Raw genomic sequence first — 16,055 nt, 5'->3', positions numbered from 1 at the left:
GCTCTGTACTTCTGCATGAGATTAAACAGCTAGAGATGCTGGTAATGAGGATACCTGCATAAACTAAGCTTCCTACATTCCTTTTGTTGAGCTACTGCCCATTCTTTTTGACATTTCAAAATGCTTACAAGCCATAGAATCAGAAAACACCATTCTGGAAGTCAGATGGGAAGCTTCAAAGTTGGATTCACAGTCAGCCACTCCATCAGCTCTCTACAGTTTAGGGAACAGATTGTATTTGCCCCTCCAGTTAAGCAGAGGACACAATGATGGATTCATCTTTGTCATTCAAAAACATGGCCCTCACTAATTGCTTGAGGAGTAAATTAAAAGAGGAAAGGACATTTCACTGCTGTTCTTATGCTATGGGTGTAGAGGGAGCCTTGATCCACATCAGGTAAGCCACTACTTCTACTACACTCCACACTTCTGTCATAAGATCTGTTGAAATGATCTTAAAACATCACATCCTGTGGTGATTTGGTAATTAATCACACTAACTCAGCATAGGCTTCACACGAATGCAGATAACCACACAGCAGGCTAGTCAAGGGAGATGAAAGATGGACTTCATGTATTTCAGTGACATGTGGCATCCAGCCCAGGGGTGGAGAAGGCAACACACTAAATTCCAACTTAGTTCTGCTGATGAACCGAGTGCTGGCACCTGCCTCTACCTGGGGACACTCAGAAAAGCCCAGTGCTAAAAGACTGGCACCCTGGAGACATCAAAACCAGGGTGAGAGAGGTAATTCCAAGGGTGAAGCAATGCTAAATAAGAGTGGAAGCAGGACTCAGGTTGGCACCGACTGCCAAGCACTTGTGATCATCTTGTAATTTCATCTCCATCCCCACAAGGTTTGTGACTCAATGATCAACATGGCTTCACCAAGGGGAAATCCTCTCTGACCAACCTGATGCCTTCATGAGGGCATAACTGGCTGGCTAGATGAGGAGAGAGCAGTGGATGGCATCTACCTTGACTTCAGCAGGGCTTTGGACACTGTCTCCCATAACGTCCTCATCAGAAAGCTCAGGCAGTGTGGCTGGGATGTGTGGAGGTGAGGTGGATGCAGAGCTGGCTGAATGACAGAGCCCAGAGGGGGGTGATCAATGGCACAGAATGGAGTTGGAGGCCTGTGGCCAGTGGAGTTCCACAGGGATGGGTTCTGGGGCCAGTCTTGGTCAACATCTTCATCAAGCACCTGGGTGAGGGCACAGAGGAACCCTCAGCAAGTTCCCTGCTGGCACCAAAATGGGAGGACTGGCTGATTCCCCAGAGGCTGTGCTGCCATTCAGCCAGATCTCAACCAGCTGGAGAGCTGGGCAGAGAGGAAACTGCTGAGCTTCACCAAGGGCAAGGGCAGAGTCCTGCAGCTGGGGAGGAACAACCCCCTGCAGCAGGCCAGGCTGGGGGTGACCTGCTGGAGAGCAGCTCCAGGAGAGAGACCTGGCAGTGCTGGAGGATAATAAACTCATCTGGAGTCCTGTGTCCAGTTGTGGGCTCCTCAGCTCCAGAGGGACAGGGAAGTGCTGGAGAGAGGCCAGCACAGGGCCACCAAGATGCTCAGGGCACTGGAGCATCTTCCTGCTGAGGAAAGGCTGTGGGCCCTGGGGCTGTTTACTCTGGAGAAGAGGAGACTGAGGGGGGAGCTCATTCATATTGACCAATAGCTCAATGGTGGGTGTCAGGAGGTTGGGGCAGCACTTTTTTCTGTTGTATCCAGTGACAGGACAAGGGGTGATGGGATAAAACTGGAATACAAAATGTTCCATTTAAACATAAGGCCAAACTGTTTCAGTGTGTGGTGAGGGAGCCCTGGCCCAGGCTGCCCAGGGAGGGTGTGAAGGCTCCTTCCTTGGAGCTCTTCAAGACCCACCTGGACACGTTCCTGTGTGACCTGATCTAGGTGGGAGCTGCTTCTGCAGGAGGGGTGGAATGGATAAGCAGTAAAGGTTCCTTTCAAACCCCACCATTCTGTGATTCTAAGAAAATGCAAAATATCTACACTGTTGTGTTGTGTAGAAAGATAGTTCTGCTAAAAACCATGGCAATTTGATGTGTCAGATGAGAGATGCACACTTGGTTGTGGATTGCTGCTGCCACACGCTCATCCACTCTGTGAGCTTTTTGTTGGGGATTCATGGAAAGGGGCAGATGTGGGCTGTGGATGTAGAAAAGAGTAGTTGTAGGGGAAAGGGAGCTGGGGGTGCTGGTGGGCAGCAGGATGAGAAGGAGCCAGCAACGTGGCCTCGTGGCCAACAAGGCCAATAGCAGCCTGGGCTGGATTAGAAGGGCTGTGGGCAGGAGGTGCAGAGAGGTTCTGCTCCCCCTCTGCTCTGCCCTCCTGAGGCTGCACCTGGAATATTGTGTCCAGTGCTGGGCCCCTCAGTTCCAGAAGGACAGGGAGCTGCTGGAGAGAGTTCAGTGCAGGGCCACAGAGATGCTGAAGGGAGTGGAGCATCTCCCTTGTGCTGAAAGGCTGAGGGAGCTGGGGCTCTGCAGCTTGGAGAAGAGGAGCCTGAGGGGTGACCTCATTCATGTTACAAACACATCAAGGGTGGGTGTGAGGAGGCTGGAGCCAGGCTGTGCTCAGTGATGGCCAATGATAGGACAAGGGGCAATGGGTACAAGCTGGAACAGAAGAGGTTCCAAAGCAACACAAGGCAGAATTTCTTCCCTATTGAGCTGAGGGAGCACTGGAGGGGGCTGCCCAGATGGGCTGTGGAGTCTCCTTCTCTGGAGACATTCCAACCCAGCTGGATGAGTTCCTGTGTGCCCTACTCTAGGTGGTGCTGCTCTGGCAGGGGGATTGCACTGGATGAGCTTTCCAGGTCCCTTCCAACCCTTAACATTGTGTGATAAGGAAGGAAGAGGTGAGGAGATGCCCTCAAGGGTAGAGCCAGCAGTACTTTGATTAATTTTGTTTTCTGTGATATCCCTGAGTATTAAGTATCTCTTAATCAAGTCACTAAGCAGGAGCTGCCTGATAAAGTCACTGAAGAGAACAGCTATTGCAGAGCATCCATTCCTCATGCTGTGTGAGTGGTGACAACAGAGGACACACAACCAGCACCCACAATGCTGGGTGGTCCAGTGGCACCCTGAGAAGCAAAAGCCCAAATTAAGAGACATATGTGTGCAACAGCACAGAGAGAATCTGTTTCCTTCCTTGTTTTTCCTGTACAAGAAAAGAAAATGTGTGAATCTGCCTGAAGCCCCTGTGTGTTGGTTAAAAGAGGAGCCTGGACAGATCCATCTCATCCAGTTTTATTGGTCAATAGTGGACACATTTCCTGGTGAGCCCATCACCCTGAGCTCCTTTCATAAATCAACAGGAGGAGACACTTCCCAGGCACTCTTCATCTGACCTTTTAGCTCGTGATGAAATGAATCATTCTTATTTCTCTCCTCTTGACTATAAAGCAAATCTAGACAAGTAACTCAGATGTTGATACTTAAATCTGGATAGAGTAATTTCACTACTGGGGTCTATATCTGGTTCCAGCTCTTTTACTGCCTTGCCAGGGCAAATCATTTCACTTCTGTCTCTCTCTCTCTCTCTCAGTCCCTTCACCAGCAGCAGAGGGGAGAAAGCATTTTATTAGTGTTGTAAAAGCATGGGAACATAACTGCATGGGAGTTTCTGATTAAGCCAAGGCAGAAAACAGCAGGATTTAGGTTCAGATGTGTAAGTGGAAGACTAAACATACAAGAACAACCACTTTCTCCACTCACTAGTCACAAAGGATTGGGTCTTTGACTGTTTGATGTTATTTGTCAACTAAGATGTGTGGTTAACAGTGTCACAGTGACAGGCTGGGGGAGTCATTACTGCAATGCTGCTTAAATGCTCTGACAAAGGCTGCTCTGGTGTCCTGTTGTTAAACAAGGGGGGATGCTGGGGGGAGGATTTCCCCGTGGGAGAGACTGCAAAGACAGCAAATCACCTTTGATGCCAATTAGCTTTTGCTTTGGACAGCAAAGAAGAGGGTTGGCATCTGAGCAGGCTGAGACAAAAACCTGGAGGATGGAGAGCTAGTGTTTATCTCCAAAGCACAGGAAGAAAATGTGCTCAATTTTGGACACTGTGTTCTTCCTCTCCCTTCTTTTCTATGCTTCCTGAGGACAAAGGAATTCACTCTCATTAATTCAATGAGAAAGATTACCCCAGCTGCAGAACCACAGACACCAGGCCCATTATCCCAATCTCTCTCCTGAACACCCTCCCACCTGGACACTCTGTCAGGGGATGTCAATTCAGAGCTGCATTTTACTTCAAAGCTCTTCTCCTGGGGGCAAGGAAATCAGTCTCATCATCCTGAATCTTTAGGTCATGGCAAGGTCAAAAAGCTTCATGCCAGATGTTGGATTTGAGGTCTACCCAGTTGACATGTCTTCTCAATCCCCAAGCCAGCAGAAAGACATCAAACTGGCTGTGAGCAAAGCAGGAGGCTTTCATAGGCTACTCCTGTGAGCTTCCTCAGGGGTGAGCCGGGCTTCTTTTAGAAGAAAGAAAATGAGAAGTGATTACTTCTGTTAATTGTCACTAAGGGTTTACCACACTCCAAGCTCAATATCTCAATATTAGCTCTTCCCTGAGAGCTGGACAGGAGGATTTTGAGGAGCACAATAGCTGAATCTCAGGGGGAGGGGGTTCTCTCTATTAATTACTGAAAATGTAGCCTGTTTCATTATCTACCATCAGAGTATAATGCAATTAGTGGGCATTATACATTAGATTTCTTAGCCCTCCAGTACGTATGGACTCACACTCAGGGCAGTGGGAGCCTGTTGTGTGCATTGGAAGTGCTTTGGAGCTGAGTGGGGTTAGCTCTGCAGGGATTCCCTACTTGCAAAGAGCATGAATGATCCCTGTACACTTGGAACCCAAACCCTGAGCAGATCTCTCACCTCCTTGGTGACTTGTCAAGTGAATCTGGGATGTGCCTTCTTGCTAAAATCGGTCACACGCCTGGTTTCAGTGGGAAACCACTTAAGTGTAAGGAGCTTGAGCTTGAGAATGCCCTTAGCCATCACTGGGAGAAGGAAGAGGAGCATTTCTGGAGCTGAAAAATCAAAGCTCCCCGTGTCACCCTGCCATATGCATCGCTCCCACATGCAACACCCAACAACTGAGTGTCTTACCCACCAGCTCCTGCCCTTTCATCTTACTTTGGTGGTAATGAAGGAAAACAGTGAGATTCTTAATATCACTGTGATTTTTTTTAATATCACAGTCATCTGTTTCATTTCTGCAGACAAAGCCCAGCCTTCATTACACTTACTTGCAGACTGACCTTGATAAAGCCCTGCTCTGCCTATCCAACACCTCAGCTCTGGCTGGGAGATCTGCACTTCCACAGCTGCTCTTGCTATGGTTCATTGTGGCAAGTGCTGTGTGTGATTACCAATCAAGCTCTCTTACAGGCAAAACCAGTAGAGCTTGGTGGGTGCAACTGGAAGGGAGAGAGCTCTCAGTCCCATGGGGGTAAGCACAGCACAGGCATTGCAAACAGGGTGGGAAAGCATTTCATGACTAATGATGATTGATATGAAGACACTTGCTGCTGTGAGATGCTTGGCAAAGGGTTTGCTTGATAGGACCACTGTGCAGAAGCTACTGAAACAGAGAAGATGCTCACTGGGAGGAACTACGTGGTATGTTTCTACTGCAGCCTGTTTACCACAACATTTAAAGTGGTCAATTACTCTGCCACCACCTACAGCTGTTTTAATCAGCTGGCTGGCTCTTCCAGTTCCACTCAACACCTTCATATTTCCTTCAGACTGAACACAGAGTCTGGGAGACACCCTGAAGGTCTCAAATCTGAGTGTTTCCCTGAGTTTTGGAATCATATTTGAAGAAACAGGCAGACCAAATGGAGCAAAGCTTATAGGGGTAAACTACTGGAATTACAGTGGTGAGTGTCTGCTTCCACTCTTCAGGAGAAACAAAGACAATATGAATAGTGATCATTTGGTTTAGTGAATATAAACCTCCCCAGGATTAAATTGTGCTCCTTGTGAGCTAAGCCAGGAACTCAGCTGCTATCAGGATGGAGATGACATCTGCATTTACAGCCTGGAACTGCTGGAGCCCGATTCTGTTCCTTATTTTGCTTTCCAAAAAGACATTTAGTAGGACTACAAGGAACATAACTTCAGAAACAAGCTGAATGCAAAAGACCCATCCACACTGTTCATCCTTCACCTTCTTATTTTCTTATCTCACATGGTTTTGATACCTTTGTAGAAAGGGAAGATGATTCCCCTTCTCCAGATTGAGTTGGGCAGGAGCCATCTGCCAAAATGCAGACACCCCTGGTGACGCCTGGATGGGAGCTGGTCAATTTAGGGCCTTCTGAGGAACAGCTCATCTCATTCTGAGGAAGGCTGTTAGGTTTGCTGGGTCAGTTGTGTGCCCAGGGGGTGCTTGTTTGTTTCCATGGACAATATAAAGATCTAAAGAGCAACACAGATGTAGAGATCCACAATGCAGACAGACCAAAGACAGGTAAAAGGAACAACCACGTGCGACCTCATACAATGAAATCATTGAGGTAACAGTATGAGATGAGGGAACAGTATGAGATGAAGACATTTGTAAGCTGTGATTTCTCAGAGCATTTGCTTACCTAGGATCACAAAGAAACTTGGTCTTTTCCCCTTCTTCTCTCCAAATAAGCCATTCTCGGAAAGAGGGATGAACAAACATTCGCGTCATGTCTCTACGTTTGATAAGAAACATAGACAGGTTCTCCATCCTCTGCTGAAAGTCATCCCACTCCAAAGTGCCCTCAATGTTACCTGCATTAATGGCCTGAAAAATATGTTCATCTGTTAAAGGGTGCAGAGATGCCACTGCCACATTCAAGAGAGGCATAACCCGATCAAAGGAAGACTGCGTTGGAAACTTCATATTGCACTGCAGCAGGTAAACTTCTGACAGAGACACTGGGACTACTTTGTAGCTGGAGCTTTTTAGTACTAAGTATCCTTTCTCTATGAGATCAAAAGTGAGTTTTAGGTACAGGTAGGATCCTTGGCTCAAAGTCTTGAGGTGAGAACTGAGTTTGCCAAACGTGGTGTTGTCCATTTTGCCATTCAGGGAGATGTTGTTCTGGATCTCCAAGCTGCTGTGTATCCGATGAAGGATGTAAGCCTGCAGGTCCTGGTCTATGGCTTCATTCTCTTCCAATCTATCCAAAAATATTCTGTGGAAGGGCAACAGCTTAATTATTTCCTACAAAGAAAGAAAGAAAAAGAAACCAAGGAGACTCATGCTGGCAGTGTTTATTATTCATTAAGTAAACGTAATTCATATTACAATAGCACCTCGGAGGCTCCTTTAAGACCTCTTCCATCAGGGTAAGCATATGAGATGGCAGTTTGCGCCCTCAGGACCTCACAATCTCATCTCTAATCAAGCAGCTTGTGTGCGAAACATGACTGAAATGAAAATGAAGGCCACCCTTCCTAAGATTGCATCTATGGAAAGGGCTAGAAATCTCACACAGGGCAGAACTCTTGTTATTCCTACCCCATCCCTACCAAGTGCATCCAGCCCATCAGAGGGAATGGACAACCAGATGATAGATGTGAGGCCAGAAGAAACTTTACCTAAGTGCTTCCCTGGGAGAGTGCTCCTGGATCATACAGCTGCTGTCAACAGGGAAACATCAGGACAGATCACAGCAAGTATTTCCCAGAGCAAAGTGAACACTGCAGGATACTGGGGGGGAGGGATTCTCTCATCTGCTGAGCTCACTGCTGATGCTTATGCAACATCAACCAAAGATTATCAAAGGCTTTGCATGTCACAGGCTCTCTGCCACTGCAGAGAGAGGAGAAATGATGCAATGGAGCTGGACAAGGCAGATTGAGGAGAAGGATGAGTGATGAAGGTGAGCACAGAGCAAAACTCCAGCTCACAAGGAAGGCTGGAGGGCTGCAAGAGCCTTAATTAGAGGAGGAATCCAAGTCACAGGGATGCAATTTAGCTCCAATTACAAAAAGATTTCTTCCAAATGATATTTAATCTACTCCATAACTGAGCCAGAGAGCTGCAGCACAAAGCAGCTGATAGTCTGTGCTCTCCTGGTGTCTTGGGGAGCAGCTGCAGATCTCAGCTACAAAGGCAACGTGCAGCAGCTGGTGGCCTTGATGGAGCTGGAACCAGCATTCAGCTCCCTGCCAGGACCATCACAGTCAATCAACCTGTGAGTCAGTAAATATTAGCAAAGCTCAGTAAAACTGCTTAATGAAGCTGGGTAAAAATGAACTCCACAGCTCTGTGCTAATGAAAAAAAAATGGCTAATAATGAAAACAGAAGTTGGAAACATAGAGCTGTGGACGTGCCTTTGTGCCCCAAGCAGCTGCATCAGCTGAAGAATGGCTCTGAGCTGCCTCCCAAATACGTGTCCCCATCCCTCTGATGTCTGTCTCCTCTGGGCTCCTGGCTACAATGCTCAGTGTGAATGTTCCCACAAAGTGATGCTCCAAATTTACCGTGGAAACAGTTGAAAGAGCTGATCTGCCCTAACTGGTTCACTGTGTTTGCTTCCCAGCTTTCTCCATTCAGAAGAGCAGTGGAGCCAACAAACCAAGGTCATCTTAATCTTTATGGCAGGAGTGACAGTGATTAACTAGGGATAAGCTAGAAGGGAAAAACCTGTCCAGCTGCAGACTACAGTAAAAACACTTCAGAATAACCCAAAGAACATTCAAGCTTAGTGTTCTGGTTTAGCAAGGAGCAGCTTTTGGCTTAGTAACAGGGGGAGCGGGTTGCAGTGAAGACCCGGTAAAGAGTTTGCGGACCGTCCCCCGGCTCCTGGGTTCACACCCACCTCCGGCCCGGCTGGGCCAATCTGGCGCCTCTGCGATCACTATTTAGGGGACGGGAATTTGGAATGCGAGGCAGGAGGCGTAAGAGTGATACAAGATGGAGGCGACCACGCGGACCCTTCAGCCAGAGAAGGAGGAAGGAAGGAGAAGCAATAGACCAGAGACCCCTCTGCAAGCCGTGGCGAGAATACAAGCTGTGCCCCTGCAACCTATGGAGATCCATGGCAGGACTGAGAGTTACCAGCAGCTCCATGTGAGTGAGCCCGGACGGGCGAGGGACTGTGTGGGGAGACGGCCATGGCCCAGGCCGTGTTGGAGAGCCTGCACGTCACAGAGCAGCCCCACACGAGAGGCAAAGAGGAGCTACAGCCTTTGGAATAAGTGCGCGTCGGAGCAGCCCGTGCAGGTCTGCCATGCGTGTGAGTTACCCCACAGACTTGCAGGGAGGACTGGTGTGGAGTTCACCTGTCCTGAGGAGGGACAAACGGCAGAAGCTATTGGGAGCAGACTGACTGAGACCCCCACTGCCTGCCCCCCCGAAACCGTTCAGGGGGGGACAGGGTAAAAACCCCGGGATCAGGGCTCTGAGCCCGGGAAGAGGGGAGGTGTGGCAAGAAGGTGTTCTTAAAAAGGCTGGTTGGACTCTTCATTGATGTATTACTCTGTGTTGTTTCGTTTTGGTTATGTTTTGGGTTTTTGGGGGTATGTTTTAGTTGATGTTGCATTAAATTATTTTCTGTTTTCTTCCCCAAACCGAGTAGCCTGGTCTGTTTTGTCCTGAACCTTAAGCGGCAATTAAGCCCTCCCTGCCCTTGAGCAATTCTCAGCCTCTTCGGTACTCGAGGCTAATCGTGGTCTTTGTTCCCTGATGGGCCTAAACCACGACACTTAGAGCTTCAGCACCTGCTCAGGAGAGCTGTCTTTGAGCTGAACAACATCTTGGCCTGACCTTGACTCCCTCCAGACTGAAACAATCACACTCTGGGTCATGCAGAAGGGGCATGGAGATGTGTATTCCTTTGGTCTTTCACATGGAAGAGAGGATGCTCTTGAGCAGCCCAGGTGACAAACATCAGGCCCTACCCTCCTAATATGCTTGGTAAGTAGCCTGTTGGGGAGGGTGTGGGGGCTCCTTCCTTGGAGGTCAAGACCAGCCTGGACACTTTCCTGTGTGACCTGATCTAGGTGTGAGCTGCTTCTGCAGGGAGTTGGACTGGATGAGCTCTAAAGGTCCCTTTCAACCCCCACCATTCTGCGATTCTATGTGAGCTGCTTCACTCAAAGGAAATAAACTGCTGATGAACCTTTGTTGACATGAATAAGTTTTGCTGGATGAGATCCATTCCAAGCTGTACAGTCAAAAAGTAAACCCAAGTCTATAAAAGACAAAAAGACAACCTGAAAGAAAGAGTCTTAGGCAAACCCAGATGTCCACTAAGATCTTTATCAAAGCCCATCATGACAATGACACAGTTTATCTCAAGTTACCTGTAGGCTTGTCCTGACTGTCACTACCAGCTTCAGCCAAGAAGGGAACTTGCCAATCATTTTGCTCAGGAATGATACGATGGTGTCTCCATAATCTGGCTTGTGAAATTCAGCCTCGTTTAAGCCATCAATTAAAATGATGAAATCTTCATCAGGGATCTTCCTCTCTGAGAGAAAGAGGGGAAAAAGCATTTCTTTGAAAGGCTACACATGCAACTGCAACATCCTGCAAAGTCACTGCAAATATTTTCAAGCATGATCAGATAGTGCTAAAGAAAAGACATAGTAGCATCATCTTTCTTCTGCTACAATAATTGCATATATACCCAGCAGTGGGCTCACACACACAGTTTCAGTCCTTATAAAGCAAGTATTGTAGTTGTAGCACACCCAGCTGTGATATCCCACAGATAAAACAGTTCATCAGCCTCTTAAAATTACCTCTTCTATTTAGCCCAATGTCATTTGATGTGAATCAGTATCTTTCAGGTAAGTTTTAATAAACATATGATTAGTTTTCTATCATTTTGGTACTAAACTCTCACCCTGATGTCAGCTGAAGTAACACACAGGAGAACAAAGTTCTGTTTCTTCCCCTACTCCCTGCTTTCTCCTCTCTCCCTCAGGCTTTATGAGAAACATGAGACGTAGGTGTAATAGGCAACTGCTACATGAAGGCTCACCAAGAAATACACCTCCCCAACCTTCACTTCTAGATCTTTCCAAATTTGGCATCTGGCTTATTCATCAACTAAGGTCTGGGCAAGGGTTTTGAAACAAAAAGAAGCCTGATTGACAGGTAAAACAATTACCTGAGGAGAGTAAACCATCAGGGGAAGGTCATTTGACATGTTGGAAGTTAGAGACTGTCCATAAACAACTCTGAACTTCCAGCATTGTAAAGAAGTTTGAACACAAGTCTGTAGCCAAACCCTCTCTATAAATGAGTTGGGAGGAATAAAAGAAGTGAATTATGGTCTTTTTAAGCAGTTTTTTCATTGCTGGTGAATACAGTGAGCAAACTGATGGAGGTAATGAAGTCAGTGTTCCTACAGTCACTGAGAGCAGAGTATAGCTTTATAAGTAATGCTCCAGATTCTTTTGGGTTTACATCTTAAGATCATGTGGTATCTCCTCATCAACTCAAGAATATCTGAGTCTACTGTTGCCATATGCTATTAACAGGTACCACAGATTCTGTTGTGTATAAGCTGTGCTCTCCTTTATCTATCACTACAGAGAAATCCTGCTAGTAAAAAGCTCAGTAATCCCAAAGCAGGTGAGCTTTTCTCTTGGGACTTCAATTGCACCAGGGAGTTTTCTCCAAGTACCCAGTACAAAGTCTTTATGGATGACATGAGCCATCTCTGTGGTGGTTTCAGTGAGAATAGAGATATGTGAACACCCTGTTGAGCATCAAGCTCCCATCTTGTCCTTGCTTGATGTTACCAAGTTGTATTTATTTCCTACCATAGTGTCAATATCCACAGGACAACCAGATATCTTGCATGCAAACCACCACAGATCCTTTTCCAGTTCACTTCTCAGTCAGCTTTTGGGTACATTAGAAAACACACTTGATGACCCTCTGAAATCTTGGGAGTGAATACAGTTGCCTGAGTTTTGTACCCACAGCTCATGTTTCTCATAAAGAGAGGAGAAAGCAGGGAGCAGGGGAAGGAACAGAACTTTGTTCTCCTATATGTTATTTAGATTCCTTGAGATGAAGGAAAAATACATCTCAGAGAAACATGAATCTTAAACTTGCTCTGTGACATTCCCCATTAACAGCTGCACAATCATTTGGTCCCAGGAGCATTAAAGCTTCAACAGCACCTTGTAAAAGACCTGCTGATAGATTTACAGAGTCTTAAATATTCTTATGTTTTAAAAGCAATTTCCAGACACTGTTCATTTTGTTACAAAGCAGTTGGTGGAAATGAGCTTGCCAGCACACTCCATTAGCAAGGTTGAGAGAGTCCTGATGATTGGTTCTACTGGAGTTGTGTTGAACACAACCTGAGGGAAAGGGGAAAAAAAGACCCTAGAAAAGGGTTTGCTGTAAAGTTTTTACACCTCCCAGGGTTTAGGAGCAGATGGGGGTCAATCTCCTTGGCAAGAAAAACAAGCATCCTCAAGAATGCTCTGAATTCAAGGGCTGGAATTACTGTAAGAGTAATTCCAGGGAGTTACTGTAAGAACTAGGAATCCTTCTCCTTTAAACCAGAGGTTTAGGGGTTTTTTTTGAGCCAGGAGTGCTGGTAGGAAAGAGTAACCACACTACTCCTACAGTGACATTTCTCCATGCCAGGAAAATCAACTGTGTTGACTCTGTGTGTGCTTTGTGCCTGGTGGAACCCCACGTCTTGGACCCAGATGCTGTTGCTCAGAGTCTGGATGGTGTGTTTTTGAAGAGCTTGATTTGAACAACAGGGTTTGGAATCTGGTAGAAGCTGCATCTTATTTCCCTTTGGCTCTTTCACTGACATAGGTAGGGTGCTAAGAGAAAATGATCTCAAGTGTTTCTGCAGTCAACTTGCAGCACACTGTTTGGAAGGACAGGGGAGTTCTGAACTCTGTGTCATGGTTTGACATGACAGCCGTTTCTGATAAGGGGGACAGGGCTGTAAAGATGGCTCCTGTAAGAAGTTGCTCGCAACTCTCCCCAGCTCTGAGCCAGACCCACTTCTGGGGTTGAGCCAATTAGATGCCTCCACGATCACTTTTTAAGTAGAAGCTGGAAGGGGAGGTTTCATCTTCTCTTCTTCTGCCCCTTCTTTTTTCTTCTGGCTGGTGGTGGTGCAAGGAGTAGGAACAGTGAGAGAAACAACCATGCGGACTCCAAGGTCAGTGATGAAAGAGAGGAGGAGGTGTGCTGGAGCAGAGACTCCCCTGCATTCTATGGAGAGAACTGGTGAAGCTGAGATTTATTTGCATTTCTTTAAAGACCCCGCATCGGCGGTAGAGACTCATTTTGCTAATGACCCCATATCAGGCGCAGAGACTCATTTTGCTAAAGCTGGCCCCAGACCAGGGGCAGCGATTCACTTCATTAAAGGCCCCGAGCCAGGGACAGTGACTATGGTCAGAAGAGGCCGTGTCCTGTGGGAGGGACCCAACCACTTCACTGCAGACCCTGAGCCAGGGGCAGTGATTTTCTTCTTTAAAACTATGGCTGGAAGAGGCCTTGTCCCGAAGGAGGGGCCCTTTATCACTATGGCCAGAGCAGGCTGTGTCCCGAGGAAGGGACCCAATATCCACAGCTGTAACTGTGGGGAGGAACCCACGACAAAGCAGCTCATTAAACTTATGCCCAGAAGAGGCCTTGTCCCGAGAGAGGGACCCTGCAACTGCAGAAACTGCAACCGTGGCAAAGAATCCACGCCAGAGATATTCACCAAGGACTGTGTCCCGTGTGAGGGACCCTGTATGGGCAGAAGCCGCAGCTGTTGGGAACAACCCACGCCAGAGAAGTTTGTTAAGGACTGTGTCCCGGGGGAGGGACCCCGTGTTGGAGCAGGGGAAGAATGCCAGGAGTCGTCCTCATCTGAGCAGAGAGAAGCAGCAGAGCCCATCTGTGAGAGACTGACCACATCCCCCATTCCCTGCCCCCCGAGCCACTGAGGGGGGAGGAGGTAGAGATATCGGGAGCAGTGAGCTGGGCCCTGCCCATGTCTCAATCCACAACAACCTTGCTTATCTTTTTACTCCCATCTTCAAGATCCACCTGGATGTGTTCCTGATCTAGGTGGGAGCTGCTTCTGCAGGGGGGTTGGACTGGATGAGCTCTAAAGGTCCCTTCCAACACCCACCATGCTGTCATTCTATGAATAAGCAGCATTTTAAAACATACAGACTAAAACCAGGTGAGCTGGATGTCAGGGAGAGCATAAGGAGTGTGTCATTACCTTTGTGTAGGTTTTCCAAGGGCTCCAGGATTCCCCTTCGGAAGGAGGCCATGGGATCTTGCACACAGGACCTCAGGCTGAGCATGCTCTGGAGATGAGGTTCCCGGAGGAGCTGCTCCCTGTAGGCAACAAACTGGGGCGAGCGGCAGAGCAGGGCAGCCACGTTGTGCACAAACTCTGGCACCAGGCAGGTGTAGGCATTGTCAGCTTGGCAGTAATGGTAAGCAACAACCTGGGTAGATTGGAAAAGGAAAAATGATCAGGAAATGCATCTTCACCATCATCAGATGAGGGTTGGGGGGAGCTGTTAAAAGCAGCAGTTTCCCCTTTGCAAACTCTGATGTATTCTGGCAGGTGAAGGCTTTGAGAGGAGAGAGTGTTAACTACCTGTGACAATAATCCAGACAAATCACTTGGTCAAAACAAACACTGATCCTGAAAAATGAGTGCAGCTGCCACTTGAGGAAGAAATGAAATTAAGCTGGAGCTGGCCAGTGACAGTCCCTGACGTGTCTGAAAGCGTGGCGGGAGAGGATTGTGCTCCCAGCTCTGGTTAAGGACTTGGTGGCAATAATAACTTGTGAATGTTTTCTTCAACTTCAGCTTTATTTGCTGCTTTCAAATGTCAAGCTCTGGAGAAGCAGGTAGAGAGCACAGGCTGAGGAGCCTGCAGCAAGGTATCACCTGGAAATTGTGGATTTGTTACTAGGTGTTGCTTGTGTGCTGTGATCTTGCTCTTCGTTCAGAAATGCAGTTCAGTGAAAGGAAGAAAGAGGGGAGAGAAAGAGGTAAAAGAAAGGAGAAAGAGGGAAATGGGGTGGAATGGGGGAAAAGGGGAAAAATGGAGAAACAGGAGGAAAAAGGAGAGAGAAAAAAGAGGAGAAAAGGGAAAAAAAAGGAAAAAGGAGGAAAGTGGGGGAAAGGGGGGAAAAAGGAGGGGAAAAAGGGAGGAGAAAGGAGAAAAAGGGAGGAAAAAGGAGGGGAAAAAGGAGGGGAAAAGGGAGGAGAAAGGAGAAAAGGGAGGAAAAAGAGGGGGAAAAGGGAGGAAAAAGAGGGGAAAAGAGGGGAAAATAGAGAGGGGAAAAGGGGAAAATAGAGAGGGAAAAAGAGGGGAAAATAGAGAGGGAAAAAGGGGACAAAGGGAGGAAAAAGGAGGGGAAAAAGAGGAGAAAAAGGAGGGGAAAGAGGAAATAAGGAGGAGGGAAAAAGGAGGAAAAAGAAGAGGAGGGAAAAAGGGAGGAGAAAAAGAGGAGAAAAATAAAAAAGAGGAGGAAAAAGAGAAAAAAGAAGGAAAATGAGGAGAAAAACAGGAAAAAAAGAGGAGGGAAAAGAGAAAAAGGAGAAAAAAGGGGGGGGGGGAAACTCCCCCAAATCTCCTCTTTTCCCAGGCCACCTATTTTTCCATCTCTTGAAACTCTGCCAGAACCCACCAAATTCTGCTCCCATTCAAAGCAACAACCTGCTGAGACCTCCTCAGTCCAATCTGCCAACTTCCCTGTTTTCTCCTGCAGTACAAAAAAGCTCCCCCCTAAAACCTCTCTCTGCTTGTCAGGCTGAACTGTTCCTTTGCTGGCACCAGCCTCCTCATGACACTGCCTGGTGATTTGTTAAGCCTTTGGCCAGGTCAAAAAGCTTTTCTCCAGCTCCCATTTGATGGTTTTGCTTTCCAATAAGAATCCAGACTCTCCTGGCAAGGCAGGTGGCATCATTTTTGTACCAAAAGCACTGTTACCTTGGAGCATTGTAGCACAGGACTGCAAAATTAAGCACATTTCTGAACTTGGAAAAGACGATATAACTGAGTTTGCTG

The 16,055-nt window shown here is 47.3% G+C and overlaps 1 protein-coding gene across 6 annotated transcripts in view; it reads right to left on the bottom strand.

Moving 5' to 3' along the window:
- The window catches only part of LOC133628672 (protein TANC2-like), a 300,674-nt gene that overhangs the window by 53,201 nt on the left and 231,418 nt on the right, over positions 1–16,055 (bottom strand). For all 6 annotated transcript variants that reach the window (XM_062017099.1, XM_062017100.1, XM_062017102.1 and 3 more), the window contains 3 exons: positions 14,246–14,477; positions 10,338–10,504; positions 6,640–7,247 (listed from right to left, as the gene is read on the bottom strand). In XM_062017099.1, the coding sequence (XP_061873083.1) occupies positions 6,640–7,247; positions 10,338–10,504; positions 14,246–14,477 (1,007 nt within the window). The remainder of the gene's footprint in view (positions 1–6,639; positions 7,248–10,337; positions 10,505–14,245; positions 14,478–16,055) is intronic.

The sequence above is a fragment of the Colius striatus genome, chromosome W (assembly GCF_028858725.1).
Source record: "Colius striatus isolate bColStr4 chromosome W, bColStr4.1.hap1, whole genome shotgun sequence".
Taxonomy (NCBI): domain Eukaryota; kingdom Metazoa; phylum Chordata; class Aves; order Coliiformes; family Coliidae; genus Colius; species Colius striatus.
The sequence above is the reverse complement of the archived record's forward strand: the minus strand, read 5'-3'. Positions and strand labels throughout refer to the sequence as shown.